The sequence below is a fragment of the Myotis daubentonii genome, chromosome 5 (assembly GCF_963259705.1).
Source record: "Myotis daubentonii chromosome 5, mMyoDau2.1, whole genome shotgun sequence".
NCBI lineage: Eukaryota > Metazoa > Chordata > Mammalia > Chiroptera > Vespertilionidae > Myotis > Myotis daubentonii.
In genome coordinates this window covers 35,865,984-35,885,559 of record NC_081844.1, presented here as the reverse complement: position 1 = coordinate 35,885,559, position 19,576 = coordinate 35,865,984, and the positions used below count along the sequence as shown (strand labels likewise).

The window sequence follows — 19,576 nt, the reverse complement described above, 5'->3', positions numbered from 1 at the left end:
ACAAATTACGACAAGATGGACAGTTGGAAGACTAGGAACATGGCAGTCAAAACTCCAGACCCAAGTGGGCATTCCCACCCTATATGACACATCTACCCGCCTCACCTGCGCGAACCTACCTAATCGATTGTCAACACTACTTGCAGGTATCAGACTTTTGGGTCCCACACGCTTAGGATTGTCAGTGTGACCCAAACTCCCAACCACAGAGCCTAGGACAGGTGCCCCCCCCCCCCCCCAATTCAGCTTGCCCCAGTTTCCTGTCTTCTTTCCGATTTCCACCATCTGCGACACCCGACTCACGCTCTCTCCGAGGATGGCTTTGATCGCACAGCCAAGCAGCAGTCGGAGCCACAGACACCAAAGGACTGAGCTCTGACAGTTGAGAAGCACCAACTAGACGTAGGTACTTTCAGTGACTCCTCGAATCTCAACAAAGTGACCTCTAGACCAACCCAGGCCACTCCAGGCCAGCCCTGTCCTCTGTGCATTGGAACACACGCACACAAGCTCCCCTGCACTCGCCACATCCACATGTTTTATTTATTTATTTTTTATATATATGTTATTGATTTTTTACAGAGAGGAAGGGAGAGGGAGAGAGATAGAAACATCTACAAGAGAGAAACATCCATCAGCTGCCTCCTGCACACTCCCTACTGGGGATGTGCCCGCAACCAAGGTACATGCCCTTGACCGGAATCGAACCTGGGACCTTTCAGTCCGCAGGCCGACGCTCCATCCACTGAGCCCAACCGGTCAGGGCCACACGTTTTAAAATTACCATGAAAAATTAACGGTGGCATATATGCCACATGCCATCCCACATCCCACTCACACCAGTTAAATGACCCCTGGATTCCTCTCTGACTGATTGAGTCATCGCAGAAGCAGGCCAGGCCAGGCAGCTGGGTCCGTGCCTGTGTGCAGTGTCACCTGGGTTTAGGAATGCTGCTCCAGGCTGTGCTCTGGTGGCGCCCCGGAACCAGCAGGCACCTTCTCTCAGGTCACTCTCTGTCCTTGCAGAGGAAACCACAAAAGACCACCACGCTGATTGAGTTAGTCTCCATGTATTTTATTTTTTTTACAAAAATCCCATGTCAGACCATTGTGCTCATGACTAGAAAGGGTGGGCGGATAGACATGGCATGGATAGCAGAGAGCTCCCCCTTCTAAGTGTCATCATCTCAAACCAGGAGCTTGTGAGCACACAGGCAGGCAACTACTGAAGGGGTTACCCTCCCGCACAGATGGGCCCTCAGCCCTGTGCGCAGGCCCCGGCTGGAAGTGCGCCCACAGCCGACAGAGCCTGGCCAGGTGCCCAGTGCAGAATGGCTGCCGAGCACCTTGGGAGGCCCTCACTCGGGATTCCCCTCGCGGAGAAGAGCAAACCGCTACCTGGAGAGCAGGATGTCCTGGGCCCTGGGTGTTGCCTTCAACGGCCAAGGAAACCCACGTGGCTCTTCAGAGCTGTTCTGTGTTCCAGGTGAGTCACAGGTGGTGCAAGTGACATCGGGCTTCCCAAGGTAACGATCAGCTCCAAAGGCCTTCTAAGCACAGAGCGCGCCCCCTCCCCCCCAAGCCACGTGGCAGAACCCAGCAGCCAAGCTCCAGGAGCACCTGACCCACAATCCAGAAGATCCGCCTGCCCTGCTGCTTGCTGCTGAGGAGTGTCTAACAACACGGCTGTTTTCTTAGTGTCCACCAGAGCCTGCTGTGGGGTCCTTCATGTCAGTGTCCATCCAGGTCCCAATAGAGCATCCTTGTTTGAAACTCTGGCATCACAACCTTGCCTACAGCACACGCTGACGTTCTCCATGATCTCAGCCCGTTCGGCTACCCCTGGATCCACCAACAGCCTTCAGGGACCCAACGATCTGGCTCCTCTGGAGGGGATCCTAACACAGACGGCTCGTTTCCCACCACGTCCCACTGAAGGGCGTATATTAGTTCCTCACATTGAAATAAACAAGATAAAAATAGCAGCCACATACATAGCTCGACACACCACACTCTTTGGCTTCCCGAGGGAAGAAGGCTACTGCTAAAAAGAATACAGTCAGAAGTCAAGGAAAGGACGCTAGAAAGTTAGGATGCTGGGAGTCTGGACCCTCTGCTGGGTTGCTGAGCAGTGTAACTCAATCTAGGCAGCCGCCTCGGCACAAGGGCCACGAGAAGATGCCGCTGCGGGCCTGGAGGACACCACCCGCCCTGGGAGCAGCCCTGGTCCTGCTTGCCCGCAGAGAGGCCACTTAGGTCAAGCTAGCCCTACGGTCGGGTGTATCTACAGGACAGAGCCTGGCTTCAAAATGATACTTGAAGAGAACCCACTGGTACAGGCAGGTCACAGGAGAATGTGCCCCCAAGAAATAGAAGCACAGGTGTCAAGGTCTGGGGAAGACGGACCGGTTTAAGGCATGTGCATGACCAGGACAGACCTGAGCTTTTGTTCAGGTGCAGAAAACCAGCTACACTCCACTTCACTGGAAGGAAGTGGGGTCCAGAAAAATGGCCAAAGGCATGGGCTGAATCCCTGCCAAATGCCACTAACACCCTCTTTGCTTATCCTACTGCCGTCACCACAAAAGAAAAATGAGCTTTTTCTATCTCAGCCCAGGGAATAGAAATTTAAACCCAAGGAAAGTGACAATGTGGGTGAAAATGCCTATGATATTTCAGTCAGAAGTCAAGGAAAGGGCGTTAGATCCTCCCATTGTTCTGGCACATACCAAACCTCGGGGTGTTCTGGAACAACCAGGCATTAGGGATCCAAAAACTACAGGTAACATACGGTGGAGGGGAAGGTGAATTTCACCCAGGTATTTATCCCAAGGCAGCTGCCTTGCGTAAGACTCACCGGCCAGCCGGGTGGGGGGCCACAAAGGATGCTTGCTTATTCCAAGTCACAGAGAGAAGGCCCACCTGCAAACCACTTCAGACCACACCTGGGAGGGCAGCCCGCCAGTTCTGTTCTCTTACACAGGAGACAACCCTCAGGAAAGCCTGAAGCCAAAACACATTTATAAAAGGGGGGCGGACAAAAGAGCTACTTGGAAGTGCTGCCTTGGGGTCCCTTCCTTCCTCCTTCCTCTGGTTCCAACATGGAAGAGAAGGAAAAAGCAGGGACAGTCCTGGAACAGCATGACCTCATCGTGACTCTACATACACCAGTGATCCAGCACAAGGAAGCTCAACTGTCCCCGAGATGCAGGTCCGCCCTCCCCAGGAACTCAAGGGAGAGGAGACAGGAGTCACGGAGCGCCGTTGGCAGTGCAAAGGGAGAAGGAACAAACCGACAGGTCTGATCTCATCCCAGGCCCATAAGAGGGCCAGCCGGCCCTTTTTTTGTTTCTGCACATCCTCTGGGGAGAATGGAGATGATCTTTAAGGATGAGCCAGATCCCTAAGGCCAGGATCCATCTCCACCAAAAGAGAGAACATCAGGAGCCTTGGTGGGTCCCTCACTTTGTGAGACAGACAGAAATTTCAAATTCCCCCCAAATATATATATGTATATGCATGTGAGTATGTGTGCGATATATATACATACACATACATATGTATATATACACACACACATATATATAAATAAGCCTTGAATGGCAAATCTGAAACATTTTCTTTTTAAATAATAATAGTTGTTACTGGATTTAAAAACCACAAACCAGCTGTCCTGGGCTTATGACCTGTGTGAGTGACTCTCCAGAGCCCCCATGTCCTCAGTGTAAGCTATCAGTCAGTGCCCTGTGCAGGGAGTCCCAGTGTCCTCTGTCCGGGTTCCAGGCCCAGCGTGGCAGCTTCAAGAGAAAGGCAACTATTTCCTTTCCACTCTTCCCGCCGCCTCTCCCAGCATAGGGTCTGGGCCACCCACCCAGTGGATGTGCCTGGGGTCCTTCCACGTCTAGGAGCCACCTCCCTCACTCTGCTCATCCTCTCCCCAAACCTGCAAGGCCCCTAGATGAACTTGAAGCACTTGGTCTTGTCGTGGGGCAGGCGGGTCTTGAAGAGCACAGAGTCCACCCTGAACTGCGTGTACAGCAGGGGCATGTAGCCGTACACCTTGACAAAGAAGTTGATGCATTTGTGCCGCTCGTGAAAGTGGGAATCATCGTGGGACAAGGCCTGGGGGCATCCTGGGCATCGGAAAGTCCACCGTGAGGTCACCTTGGAACAGGGAAGAAGGAGCACAGTGAGGATCACAGGGGCCAACGCTGAGAAACCCCACAGCTTAACCAACCCGATGCGTCCACGTCCACAGGGAAGACACGGCCTCAGACAGCCACATGCGCTCAGAGGGAGTCAGGGCCAGTGCCCTGGCTGCCGCCTGCCACACACGTGGCTACAACACGTAAAGGGGCTCTTCCCAACGGCCTGTCATTAACAGGTATCAGGAGCTTTAAAATGGTCAGTGTTACCTGTTTAGTAACTGCGGCTAGTGTTCTTCTTGGCTGCCCAGAAAAATGTAGGTATAAAGTTGTTTCTCAATTATCTTTAATAGCAAAATACTGGAAAATGACCCATCAAAAGGGAACTAGTTAAATAATTATAAAATACTACACAACCATAAAAAGTTTTTAAAATTACAAAAGATATGGGACCCTGGTCAATTTTTCCCAGTGGTCAGAGCATCAGGCCACAAACTGAAAGGGTTCGATTCCTGGTCAAAGGCATGTATCTCGGTTGCAGGTTCAATCCCCAGTCCCAGTCAGGGTGCAAGCAGGAGGCAACGAATCAATGTGTCTCTAACACATCGGTGTTTCTCTCTCTTGCTCTCTCCCCCTCCCCCTTCCCTTCTACTCTCTCTAAAAATTAATGGGGAAAAATATCCTCACTCCTTGGGTGAGGATTTAAAAAAAAAAAAGAAAAAGAAAGAAAGGGGAGGGAAAAAGACATGGGAAAGTAGTCATATTACAGTTTAGTAGTTATTATTAGGAAATTTCAAGCAATTAGAAAAGTATGGAGAATAATGTAACAGCTTCACTATCAACAATGTGGCCGACCACATAACATAAAACCCCTCAGCACAGAATACCTGGCAGAAAAAACCAGGGTAAGATAGATGTAAACCATCTCTTTAAATATATGCCTGAGCTTATAATGAAAAATAAAATCCTCAGAGGCCAAAAGAATGGAAAGGCCTGAATGTAGTGAGGCAGCCAGGAGCGTGGGGTCTTTATCAGACTCGGGAGGCAGGAGTGTGAAGTCAGACAGGAGACTGTGTGAAGCAGCGGGACCCGCTGTGCCCGGACGCTGCGTGGATAGAGGCAGCCACAGAGAGCGACAGGAAGGAAACGTTTCTGCTCAGTCTCCGCTCTAAGCGGAGAAGGAGCAGCACTTCTGACCACTTTTAAGCACACGCTGGCCCTCACACACCGGAGGCTGGCATGTATGTTGCTGTGTGTCCTGAATAGTCCCAAGATGCTCACTTAGCTTACACGGGTCTCAAGTAGACCTGAGGGATGCAGGAGAAGGAAATGCAAATCCTCTCAGGTGCAAACTTAGACCTCAGAGACACAGGTAAAATCCCAAAGAATATAACCTCACAATCGAAAGTCACAAACAGTGCCTAGCTGGCGTGGCCCAGCGACTAGAGCACCAGCCCAAGCGTCGGGTTTGATTCCAGGTTAAAGGCATGTACCTGGGTTGTGGTTCACTCCCAGCTGGGGCACATGCGAGAAGCAACCAGTTGATTTGTCTCTCTCACATCAATGTTTCTCTCCCCACCCCCACCCCCAACTCTCTCTGAAAAGCAATGGAAAACATATCCTCATGTGAGAATTAACAACAACAAAGTCACAAAGCCCTAACCAGTTTGGCTCCGTGGATAGAGCGTCGGCCTGTGGACTGAAGGGTGGGTCTCAGGTTTGACTCCTGGTCAAGGGCTTGTACCTCGGTTGCAAGCTCAATCCCTGGCCCTGTCTGGGCGTGTGCAGAAGGTAACCCATCGATGTCTGTCTGTCTGTCTGTCTGTCTGTCTGTCTGTCTCTCTCTCTCTCTCACATTGATGTTTCTCTGTCTCTCCCCTACCCTTCCACCCTCTAAAAATCAATGGAAAAATATTCTTGGGTGAGGATTAACAAGAAAAAAAGTCACAAGAATGGAAATGAGTCACATAAGGAAGAAACAAACAACAGAATCAGATCCCAAAACACTGCAAAATAGCAGGATTATCAGAGTGACTGTAACAATAAATGTGTATAATATTACGATGCAATTTTGAAAGACTTCTCAAAGTTTAATGGAAGAAACAGGGACTATCAAAAAAGTCCTAACAGATATGAAAAGGAACCAAATATGAAAAGGAACCAAATAGAACAACAGAAATGAAAAGTATATTGAGTTAAATCAAACTCAATTGATGGGCAATAAGAAAATGTTAGTGATGAAAAGTATAATAAAATTATTATATGGAATATATGGAAAATACTGACAAAAAGCTTTAAAAACATGAAAGCAAGATTAAGAGACATGGAGAAGTGACACTGTATGATTCCATTTATATAAAATTTAAAATGGCAAAGTGATCCTGGAACAGAAAAAAGACAATGACTTCCTCCCCTTCTCCCAGCTGAACTCCTTCCTGCTTGGAGCTGCACTCTGCCCCTGGGGCCCAGCGTGCTCTTTACCTGCCCCACCCCGGTGGAGGGGTGTGGAGGACCCTCCCATTCTCATGATGACTGCCCACTCACCCCCAGAGAGCCCTCTGCCTCTGGCAGTCCTGCTCTGTGTATGCTTGAGGCTGGGAAGTTTAGGTTCAGAAGTGAAAGCTCAGGGCCACCAGAGGGCAGACCCAGAAAGCTGGTAGGACCTGTACCAATCGGGCCAGGACAGCAGAACAGAACTTGCCACTGTGCCCACAGCAGAACACACATATCTCCCCCTCCCACCCTCTGTGCTGGGCTCTAAGGGGGCCTTGGAATCTTCCACCTGCTCTGCCCGGTTCTGGTCAAGCTCACTTGTGGACTCGTTTTGTACTTAACCCTGTTGACCAATGACCAAGCATTGGCTTAAAGGCATCTCCTGGGTTGCTCCTCTAACCTCTCCAGTTAGTGGGAATGTGGCTAAGGGAACTGTAGGGAATCGATCGGCCTGGGGTGCATGTGTCTGCTGCAGACTCTCCATGGTCCAGCAGTCCCTGCCAGTCCAGAGCCTCTCTACGGTCTTCCCTGGGGGAGCAGTGTAACTGTCTGGCCTCATTCCCGAGTGTGGCCTGCGCCATAGGTGTGGGCTAGTTACGCAGTCAGCTCCCCGTGCTCTCGTCAGGCTTTCTACCCCAGAGAGCCATGGAATGTGGTCCAAGAATGTGGGAACTGAGAGTTTAGGGCACACAGTTGCTCACATATGCTCTTGGTTACACTTTACATTATTCTACTACATTATCATTCTAGCAAAAACTAAGGAAATCCAAAAAAAGGATAGACGAGTAATATGGTGTATCAATACTGGTTCCTTCACTGGGACCAGTGGACCACACTGATATAAGATGCTCATAACAAGGTAACTGCATGGAGTAGGTGGGAATTCTGTACTAGCTTCACAACTGTCTGTAAATCTGAATCTACTTTAACACAAAAAGGTTTATCTTACACATAAGCCACAGTGTTTAGGGATGGATGCTTAGGTGACAAAAGCATAAAGGAAAACAATGGTGTGAGCACCCCTGAAGGCAAGATAGTGACTGTATTAGTGTCCTAGGGCCGCTAAAACAAATGACCACAAACCTAGAGACTTAGAAACAAACGTTTATCCTCTCACAGTCCTGGATGCTACAAGTCTGAAGTCAAGGTGTCCATCCTCTCAGAAGGCTTGGGGAACAGCTTGTTCCCTGCCCCCTCAGTTCTGGTGTTGCCAGCGATCCTCGGCTTGGAATATGATAATGTTATTGCCCATAGCCATTACAGCGCGCATTAGGTCTCCATGGCTTATTTACTACTCATTCTAAGTCTGTACCTAAACATCATTAATCTTATCCCCCAAATCCTTATTCTGCATAAAGCCTACTTATAGTCTAGATCTTTTTCCTCCTGGAAAATGTAACATTACAATATTCAAAGCAGCAATTGCTCTAAGAACATTAACTCCCTGTTCTTTAGTCAGTATTGTTAAGATATTAACATTATTAAAAGAACACTGCTAATCATAAATCCAACCAACCTTTCTAATTTTGGGGGGGTTTTTTTGTGTGGTTTTTTCATTAATTCTCAACCAAGGATATTTTTCCACTGATTTTTAGAGAGAGAGTGGGAGGAAAAGGGAGAGAAACATTGATGTGAGAGAGACACATCGATTGGTTGCCTCCTACACACACCCCAACCAGGGCTGAGGAACCTGCAACCAAGGTACGTGCCCTTGACTGGAATTGAACCTGGGACCCTTCAGTCTGTGGGTCAACACTCTATCTACTGAGCCAAACTGGCTAGGGCCAACCTTTCTAATTTTAACAAGGGAGAGAACAGTTCAACAGTGTACTTTTGAAGTATTTAATACAAAAAGAAATTACTATTTTAGAATACAAAATAGTACATATACCTGATGCTATTGAAAGAAGGTAAGTTAAAAATAGTGCTAACTGGTTCTATACTATAAAGTGCATAACTGGACTCAGAATTTGAATAAATTAACTCAAAATTTGAAGGCATTCTTAATTTATTGGGCCTTTGATTTTAAAAAGTTCACCCTGGCCGAAACCGGTTTGGCTCAGTGGATAGAGCGTTGGCCTGCGGACTGAGAGGTCCCAGGTTCGATTCCAGTCAAGGGCATGTACCTTGGTTTCGGGCACATCCCCAGTAGGAGGTGTGCAGGAGGCAGCTGACCGATGTTTCTCTCTCATCGATGTTTCTAACTCTCTATCTCTCTCCCTTCCTCTCTGTAAAAAATCAATAAAATATATTTAAAAAAATAATAAAATAAAAAGTTCACCCTGATCTTGAATTGAATTCCTCTTATATTCCCATAAGACTGAGAAAATTCACAGAGAATAATTACTTCTTAAGTTTTCACTTGGTAAGAGGCATGTATACCATGTGCAAATTATTTCCATCTCATTCTCTACACTGAAGAGATTCGGCCAGTGTTTAATTAGTCTAATAATATAGACAAACACACTTTGATGAAGGTGCAAAATTCATCATGTCTGTAAGAGTTTCAGGTGACACCTAATCACTCAGAGCCTGACTTTCATGGCTGTCTGACCTATGAGGGAGGTATAAATGGAAGCACACATCTTGGCTGACGTCCAGTCCCCGGCCACATAGGAAAGGAGAAGGAATAGAAAATTTCACCAATCACTAACTTCTTTCTAAGGCTTTGTCTCCCAAACCGTAGAGTTTGCAAAGAAGTATGCTTTTCACTGTTTTATATCAGATCTATCATTGTACCTGGCAAACATACTACTTTTATGAAGATAACTGTGACTATTATCAGTCATAATTTCTAAAAAACCCACACAATTGGATGCATTATTTTGCTAATTATTCTTTTGTGAGGCTTTAGCACAGCGGTTCTCAACCTGTGGGTGGCGAACCCTTTGGCAGCCGAATGACCCTTTCACAGGGGTCGCCTAAGACCATTCTGCATATCAGATATTTACATTACGATTCACAACAGTAGCAACATTACAGTTATGAAGTAGCAACAAAAATAATTTTATGGTTGGGTCACAACATGAGGAACTGTATTTAAAGGGCCAGAAGGTTGAGAACCACTGCTAGCAGAAGGCACTAGGATAGAAGAAACTATGGGGTTATCAGGAGATAAGTTATAACCCTGAGCCATACTTGGAAAAAGGCTTGCTAGGTATAAATGGATGCAGAAGGCCCCCAAATGCTTTTCTATCTCTCTTTGGTGTTATTGTTTTACATAAACGTTTTTTTATTGTTGACAGTATTAAAATGTCCCCTCTTTCCACTCCCCTTTGTCCACCTCCACCTAGCCCCCACTTGTTACCCTTTGTTGCATGGATCCAATGTCCTTTGATTATCACAATGCTTCCCACCAAAGATATGATTTATCGTTATTAGTACAGACTGCTGGTTATTTATATAAAACTTACCTTCAATATGTAAAATATTATATACTCATGGCAGTAATGACATACATAAAGATAACTTATTATTTTGTAATATTAAATAATATGCCTTTTAAACAATAATAAAATAAGACCTTAAGTAATGTTTCTAAGGACATCAGGCTATGGCATGAATACTGACAGAGCACAGTCATAAATACTGCTCATTTGAATTGACACACAGATTCTCTAGTATTAATCACTATGAAGGCCCTTACCAGGCCTCCCCTAGGCCTCACCAGGAGAGCTCTCACTCATCTGAACCTCCAGTGATGACAGAAAGGGTGATGGAAATGGTCTTTCTATGCGCTGAGCATGAAATTGGGATACTCTGATCAAATCTATTCAGCAACTCAAAGATAAAAACAAAACTCAAATTTCTAGAATTCTGACGGCACTTTTGTTCTTGTTTTACACTAAATAACTTTTTTAGCAATTACTTATGTGCCAGGCATTATTCTTGGAGCTTTACATAATTTAACCCAGATATTCTTAAATCTGTGTGCCACAGGAGTCGCCTCCACTCTGACTTGGCAATCTGGGGAAACCTGTGGACTCCACCTCAGAATGTTTTTAAATGCATAATGTTAACTACATGCGATTACAAAGGAAACAAGTTATACTGAAATACAGTAATACATGTGTTCTTTTCTAGATCTAAATGCATTTGGTAGTTAATAGCAGTGATGATCACAAGTGGCACTTTGAGATGCAACAGCAAATGTGATATGAAAATGTCTGAGTACTACTGGTGACAAATCACAATTACTGCAAAGGCTCTTATGAATTGTAGCTTGTTTCATAACTGATAAAAATTCCAGTTAGAAATTAGTAAAACTTAAAGATGTAACATTTTTCCCAACCAAGTTCCAAATCCTCCTAGTTCTATCTATTTTACCCCCCCCCTTTTTTTTTTTATTTTACCCTTAAGACTGAAGAGCCACTGAATTAACAACTAGTTTAAACTTCAGACAATCCTTTTTTGGTTGATGGTATCATTATCCCCATTTTACAGATGAGGACTCTGAGGTACGGTTACATGCCGCACTACTGCAAACTAAGTGAATTCAGTGTTCATGCACCCCAGACCCATCAGTAGTGGAACCCTCACCTTGATAGGGGGTTTCCGAGTAATGTGGGAGACAAGGAAGTTCATGGCAATGTCCTCACAGTTGATGTATTCATCCACCATATCTCGGATGGCCTGGGGCATCACATAAGAATACAGGTAGGCATAGTACTGTCAGGGAAAGAAAAAGAATCACACTCTGTTAGAGGCCATACTTCTTTGGCTTTTCCCAAAAATATGAGCAGATGCCCTGGCCAGTGTTGACTAAGTTGTTGGAGTGTCTGAGCAGATGCCCTGGCCAGTTTTGACTAAGTTGTTGGAGTGTCAGCCTATGCACCAAAGGGTCAAGAGTTTGATTTCCTGATCAAGGGCACGTACCTGGGTTGCAGGTTCGATCCCAGCCCTGTCAGGGCACGTGCAGGAGGAAACCAAGCAATGTGTCTCTCTCACATCAATGTTTCTCTCTCTCTTTATCTATCTATCCCCCATCCCTCCTCTCATCCACTCTGAAAAATCAATGGGAAAATATATCCTCCAGTGAGGATTAACACAACAGTGTGGACCTAGGGGCTGTTAGGAAATGGGAGAAAAGAGGTAGCCATCACTGGCATTTAAGGAGTTGGGGCCAGGGTGGCTTAGCATCCTGCATGGCAGATCTTCTGCAATGAATAATGACCCCTTCCAAGTTGCCATTATCACCCCCTTAGAGAATCGCAATTTCATTTAATTTCCTTAGTACCTCAGTGATTTTACAACAATCTAAAAATTTGTCAAATCAGGTCAGACACTGGTTCAGCTGAACAACATTCTCTCTGACAACAAAAGCCTGGCCATCTTCTCAGACTTCTCAGTAAGTCATTGAGCCATGAAATATCCAATCTCTCAGCGCCTCACATACAAAGTCTAGAATCTGATCACTTCTCACCACTGCCACTGGCCTCCCTGCTCCAAGTCACCGTCATTTCTTGGCTGGATTACTCATATTGTCTAAATGGTCTCCCTGCTGGGCCTGCCTGGCATGGCTCAGTGGTTGAACCTTGACCTATGAACCAGGAGGTCATGGTTCAATTCCTGGTCAGGTCATATGCCCAGGTTGCAGGCTGAATCAATGATTCTCTCATCATTGATGTTTCTATCTCTCTCCCCCTCTCCCTTCCTTTCTGAAATCAATAAAAATATATTTTAAAAAAATAAAAACTAGCCGAAACCGGTTTGGCTCAGTGGATAGAGCGTCGGCTTGCGGACTGAAAGGTCCCGGGTTCGATTCCGGTCAGGGGCATGTACCTGGGTTGCGGGCACATCCCCAGTGGGAGATATGCAGGAGGCAGCTGATCAATGTTTCTCTCTCATCGATGTTTCTAACTATCTCTCTCCCTTCCTCTCTGTAAAAAATCAATAAAATATATTTTTAAAAAATAAATAAATAAAATAAAAACTAAATGGTCTCTCTGATGCCATATTTTCTTCCCTACAGTCCATTCTCAGCACAGCAGAGTGATCGTGTTAAAAGTCCAACTTAACATGTCACGCTAAACCAGCGATTTTCAACCAGTATGCCACAAGCATTTTAAAACATGCAATACCTGACTATTTAGTCAGGGACACTTACCTCTTTTCCCTTAGACTGTCGAATAAAAAATTGACACCAACCAACACAACAATAGCCATCAGTGTAAATTAATCAAAATTATACCTATTTTTTGTCAGATCAACAAAAAGGTTGAAAATCACTGCTCTAACCCCCTCAATGGCTTCCCATCTCACTCAGACCAAAAGCCTAAGTTCTGAAATGTCCTGCAAGGCCCACAGAATGGTGAGCCAAAGCTGGCTCACACCTGCTCATGAATGTTGACTGCTAAGTTTTCAGAAATGTTGTAAGACTATTTAGAAATTTTGTGAACTTGTTATGAAAAATAGCTACTATTAAAAATATAATTGTATAAACTTAAATAACTGTAATAAAAAATAAAAACCTAAAGCTCATCACTTAATTAAAAAATTGTTATATTTTACTATCATTAACTAAATTTCACTGTTATCTTAAGGTTGTCTATGTCTATCATATTTATATGGTGAAAATACTATACAATGATGTGCAAATCCACATTTCTTCCCAACTCCATGTTTAGTGATTATGTCGATAACCTGAAATCAGCCATAGTAAGAATATTTACATTACAGAAATGGGCAAATGCTATAAAACAGGGTACATGTTAACTGTGATGTGTTGCAATATGGTGATAATGAATAAAGAGGTAAGGTGCTCAATAAAACTGATTTATGTATTTTATTACCTTAAATATGGAATCTACGTAATGAAAAACTGATCACACAATTTTTGTAGCATACAGTGGTTTGCTGGTTTGGTGGCAAAGTACTTGAGAGATGGTGAACTTAAAAGATGAGCCCTAGCTGGTCTGGCTCGGTGGATAGAGCATCGGCTTGAGGACTGAAGGGTAGCAGATTCGATTCTGATCAAGGGCACATGCCGGGTTGTGGGCTCAAGCCCCAGTAGGGGGCATGCAGGAGGCAGCCGATCAATGGTTCTCTCTCATTGATGTTTCTATCTTTCCCTCTCCCTCCGAAATCAATAAAAATATATTTTTTGGGGAAAAAAGATGAATTATACATTTTTCTTTTAGAAAAAGGCAGGTGATTAAGATATGTTGACCCTTTAAATGCCAGTGGCTGCCATTATATGCTGATAAGAAAATGTATATTAACCACAACCCATATCATCAAGAGAAAGGTGAAATTATAACAAGAATTGCCTTTAAAAAACAGAGAAACCATTATGAAAACACTTGCTTAGCAGTATTTTCACAATTATCTAATTTTAATGCCAAAAATAACTTACGAAAATCTACAAAAATTCTCAGATGTATACATTTTAAAAACACACAAAAAAACCTTCTGTAACCTGTTTAAAAATCTCCTGAACAAAAAGTTGAAATGAAGTTGGAAACTACTCTTAAATATAATAATGTAACACCTCATTGGTTTGCTAAAAAAAACTGAATGGCTACATGGAAGATGGAAATTCTAGTCAATTTCAGCAACAAGCCACCAAATTGGTTGATGAGTATCATGACTTAGTAAGCCCAGCAATAAGGTATTCTTCCAGGGACAGTGATTAAAACCAAGTATCAAAAATATGCTTAATTTAGAAATAGATCTCTGACTTGCCATAACATAGTGTCAAATCAAGATTTTCAAAAACAGTAAGGCATATTCAATCACATTGCTGTCATGAAAATTAAAGAATTAAGTGAGAATACTTTGAAACTATTTCATCTTTATCTCAACCTTACAAAAATTTCTATAAGTATGATAGTACACATTTATAAATATAACTCATAAATAAGTATACATATTTGTGAGGTACAGGTTCAAAATTTCTATTGATAGGCACTTACAGTAAAAAAAAAACTTGATTGCTTCAATAGAGGGTATTATGCTAAGTGAAATAAGTCAGGCAAAGAAAGACAAACACCATAGGATTTCACTTATAAGTGGAATATAAAAAACAAAATAAACAAAACACAAACTGACTCATAGATACAGAGAGCAAACTGATGGCTGTCAGATGGAAGGAGTACTGGGGGCGAGGGGGTGTGAAAAAGGTGAAGGGATTAAAAAGTACTGATTGGCAGTTACAAATAGTCCTGGGGATATAAAGTACAGCATAGGGAACATCATCAATAATATACTAACAATGTATGGTGTCAAGTGAGTACTAGACTTATGGGGGTGATCACTTAATACGTTATGTAAATCTCTAACCACTATGTTGTACACCAGAAACTAATATAATATTGAATGTCAACTGTAACTGAAAAAAAGACTGTTCCAGATTAGGGAATGACTACTTAATTGCTTTCCAGGATCAAACAAGTAAGGCAAATACACAACATTTTAAAGAAATGGGTGTAAGAAAAATAGTCATGGAGAAAATAAGCACATACATGCCCAGGTACAGGAACAGCGGCTACGCAGCTCCAGCCAGTTGGTGTCAGGCAGAAACACTGCTCTGTGTGACCTGACTTTCATTTTCATTAAGGTCCCAATCTTTTTGTAGAGTAACATTCTGTAAGCCACAGAAGGCTTGGGGGCTGCTAGTTTGTAAACTCTGCTCTAGATTTTCAAACAGAAAAAAAACAAAACCCAAAACCCTAAGTTTTATTAATTATTTATTACTTGAAAGTAAAGAGATCTGACTACTGTAACTTTTATAGAGCCATCAGAAAATTGAGAAGGCAGACTTTTCAGAAGACAAATTCTCAAGTTATTTATGAGCAGACACTGCTAAAAATCAGTGGCTCTTTCTCAGACAACCAGTGTGAAAATAAAAGACTCCTAGGTAGTTTTTCAGCCAGATGCTCTCTACTCCTCCTTGCAATCCCCAGCCCAACCAAAGCCCATCCAAGTTTAGAAAATAAGCACAAGGGCAAGACTCAAGAATGGGATAAGCGTAACAGTTATACTTTAAAAAGAAAAATGAGCTGCAAGTTTAATGACTTCCTAGGCTGGTTCAAATGTCCCCAGCGAGATAACTTTCAAGGTCCTATTTGAGATGACTTGCAAGATGCCACCATCTGAGATATGAAATAAACGAGGAGCAAAAGAGTTGAGGGAATTGAAGGGGGTGGGAAATCACGGGCTTCTTGGAGGAAAATTCCATTTGAAGGATCACAGGGACATATAGAGGATGACCTGGAAACAATTAAATATACAAGTACAGATCTCAAGGAAGGGCCAAGGCTGGAATATAGAGAAATCATCAGCTTAGGTGTAAGAAAAGCCACAAGACCTTGTGAGTATGAGAGAATGTCTAAGGAAAACACAAAGTAAGAAGAGCACTAGATGAAGCTGGAACCCTGAGATACTTCAACATTTATGGGGAAGACAGTATGGTGGGTGGGTCTTCATAAGGGGAATGAGTCACCCAGAATGACCGGCAGCATAGAACGGAGATTAGGATGACGGGCCAGGTACTAACATCCTAATGACTGTGAGGGAATGATTATGAGGCTGGCGGACAGCAGCAACAAGACAGATGCCATGAGCCTCCAATGAGATTTCATATGTCAGTTGAGAATTGTCGAGATATGTCATTGATAAGCAGTGATAAGTTCTCTACACCTTTCCTGATCCAAAGTATAAATCTGGGAGATGAGTAGCCTCAATCCCTGTTTGCAGAAAAAATACTTTTCTCCTTAGAGAAAAGTCAGGTTTCCATCAGGTCAAAGAGACAGAGGAGGTGTTCCATGGGTTGTAGGCAAGGTGGTTATCTGAGAACAGGGATTCTTCAGAGTCCAGAAGAAGGAACTGAGAGGGAAGGTACAGAGCAGCACTACCCAATGGAAATATAATGAGTCACACATGTAATTTTAAATTTTCCAGTAGCCACATTTTTAAAAGCAAAAAGAAACAGTAAAATTAATTAGCAATATATTTTACTTAATCCAATATATCCAAAATAAGTGCATTTCAGTATTCAGTAAATATAAAAAATTACTGAGATAGCTTGCCTTCTTTCATGTTAAGTTTTCAAAGTCTGGTGTATACTTTACACTACAGCACATCTCAACGTTTGAGCACCAGCCACATTTCAAGCGCTCAACAGTCACAAGTGGCCAGTGGCTACTTTATAGAACAGATGAGAAATTGAGAGAAGATGAGTCAGGAGCAAAGAAACAAAAAAAATAGAACAGTTTAGCAATAACAGTACAGGTGAGGAGTAATAACTGGAGGGGTTTGCATGTTGGATAATCAATGAAAATTGGGATGTGGAGGCATGAAGGTTACAAGCTCTAAGGATTCAAACAGAATACAGAGCCACAACAGATAGAGGCCTGTGGTGGGGCTTGGGAGAGTGGTGGCGAGCCTGAGTCAGAAGAGTGCCAGACTCAGCCCTCTGTGCCAGGCCGTATCTGGAATAGCAATGTTGAGACTGGATGTTAGTTTAGCACAATGCTCTCAATTTTAGAGATGAGGAGGTAAGGCCCAGAAAGATGAACTTAATTCACCTAGTGGCCTACATACAATTGTATAGGCAGTCTTCTCACCCTGACTTTTTATTCCAGAGTTGCTCTAAGCATCTTGATCTCTGTCTTTAAAAACAGAAATAACTTATTTCTAGCAAAGAAGGGACATATGAGAAGCACTAGGAGAGATAAATTTAGGGCAGCATTACACTGCAACATAAAGGCTGAATTCTAAACAAGTTCATGCCATTCTTACCAAATCTTGTCTTACCTTGTGAAAGAAGGCAGCACCTGTCAGCACCATGGACAGCTCACAGGAGTAGTTGGAGTTGTAGAGCCAGGACTGATGAGGGATGTCCCACGCATGGTAACGGCCAGGGAAACCCACAATGCGGTCCCGTGCTTCTCTCCACACCCTCGAAAAGCACAAGTATATGTACACACCTAAGTACAAAGCTCTAAGATTATCAGAAACATTTAAGATTGCTGCCTATATCTTGCAGGTTCTGGTTCTTAGGCTGTTCCTTCTTTTTGTTGTTGTTTTTAATAATAAAATCGCAAGCCAAATAGGATAAAAACAAGTAATGAGTGACACATGCAGCTTCCTTAATAAGCACCAGCTTATTTTTACTGCTTCTCTAATTCCTGACAGCCAGCATCTCTCCCACCCTTACAGAAAGAACAAGCTGGAATAACATGGGATGCATAATATTCTGCTAAGAAGCAGAAAGAAGATATAAATGTCTACTCCTATTTACTTTTTATCTAAAAAGTTTTATTTTTAATGAGCATGCTACATTAGTACACTAGACATGTATGTATATAACTGATGTATATTGCATACTTAATTTTTCCTTTTCCTGAATGAGTATACTATAAAAGAAGCTTAAAGACCACTGGTCTAAACACAGGAGACTGCTGCCTGGAGTAAGGTCCAACAGTCTTTCTATTTTGCCTTTTTATTGAATTTATTAGGGTAACACTGGTTAATAAAACTGTACAGGTTAGCCCTAGCCAGTTTGGCTCAGTGGATAGAGCGTTGGCCTGAGGACTGAGGGGTCCCGGGTTCGATTCTGGTCAAGGGTATGTACCTCGGTTGCAGGCTTGGGCACTGGTCAGGGCATGTACAGGAGGCAACCAATCAATGTGTCTCTCTCACATTAATGTTTCTCTGTCTTTCCCTCTCTTTTCTACTCAATGGGAAAATATCCTCGGGTGAGAATTAAAAAAACACATAACTCTACAGGTTTCAGGTGCACAATTCTACAACACATCATCTGTACACTGTACTGTGTGTTCACCACCCCAAGTCAAGTCTCTGTAAGGTCCAACAGTCTTAATTCCTGATTTAAGCAGAACTGAGGGAGAGACCTACACCATAAAAAGTGGTCTACAGGACCATGTAAATAAAAGATTTCATAAATGCAATAAATAAATTGGAAATTCAATGTTTCCAGGATAAAATTTTACATCATCCCCAAATTTACAGGTAAAACGACAAACAGAATTAGTCCCCCAGTTTTCCAGGCTAAAATCCTAGAGCTGAAAGCACTTCTGCTCCACAGAACCCATCAGCCCTGCTTCGGGGTCCTGTAAACAATGAACCACTACTTCCCACTTCACCTCAGCCCCAAAGAGAGCTTTAAACTGCTTGAGATGAGGGTGAGGGCAGGATTGAGGGGGTGAGGGGACACTGGGGGGATAAGGACACATTTGTAATATCTTATTCAGCCCTAACCGGTTTGGCTCAGTGGATAGAGCGCTGGCCTGCAGACTGAAGGGTCCCAGGTTAGATTCTGGTCAAGGGCATGTGCCTTGGTTGCAGGCACATCCCCTGTAGGGGGAGTGCAGGAGGCAGCTGATCGATGTTTCTCTCTCATCGATGTTTCTAACTCTCTATCCCTCTCCCTTCCTCTCTGTAAAAAAATCAATAAAATATATTTTTTTAAATAAATAAAGTAATATCTTATTCAATAAAGGGAAAAAAAATAAAAAATAAATAAACTGCTTGAGAAAAGCCCTCATCACTTACATGGAAATTCAATTCCTAAAACACATTTGTTTTCACTTCAAAACAATTCCTCTCCTATTAAATTCAAAAGCAACTAATCCAGTCCAACAGATAAGAAACCACACTTGTATCACCTGGGCTTTCTGCCATCTCCTGCCCAAGTCACTACCTCTATCCTAATTTAGAACCTAAAACTATCTCCAAATTATTAATTTAAAAAGCTATAAGAAATTTCTGTAATATAATTTGACATATCCAGGATTTAAAGATGGCTAGTAAGTACACCAAATATTGACATATGTTGACATAACCAAATAGTATATCAATACCCCTAAAAATTCTAATCTCATCCTAACCGGTTTGGCTCAGTGGATAGAGCATCAGCCTGAGGACTGAAAGGTCCCGGGTTCGAGTCCCGTCAAGGGCATGTACCTTTGTTGCAG

At 43.3% G+C, this 19,576-nt stretch overlaps 1 protein-coding gene across 4 annotated transcripts in view; it reads right to left on the bottom strand.

Moving 5' to 3' along the window:
- Positions 1 to 1,054: 1,054 nt before the first annotated feature.
- The window catches only part of EXTL3 (exostosin like glycosyltransferase 3), a 116,039-nt gene continuing 97,517 nt past the window's right edge, over positions 1,055 to 19,576 (bottom strand). For 3 of the 4 annotated variants that reach the window (XM_059697581.1, XM_059697580.1, XM_059697582.1), the window contains 3 exons: positions 17,394 to 17,538; positions 11,178 to 11,306; positions 1,055 to 4,164 (listed from right to left, as the gene is read on the bottom strand). In XM_059697581.1, coding sequence (XP_059553564.1) covers positions 3,955 to 4,164; positions 11,178 to 11,306; positions 17,394 to 17,538 — 484 coding nt within the window. In that variant the 3' untranslated portion in view covers positions 1,055 to 3,954. The remainder of the gene's footprint in view (positions 4,165 to 11,177; positions 11,307 to 17,393; positions 17,539 to 19,576) is intronic. The other variant, XM_059697583.1, reaches the window with a different exon arrangement.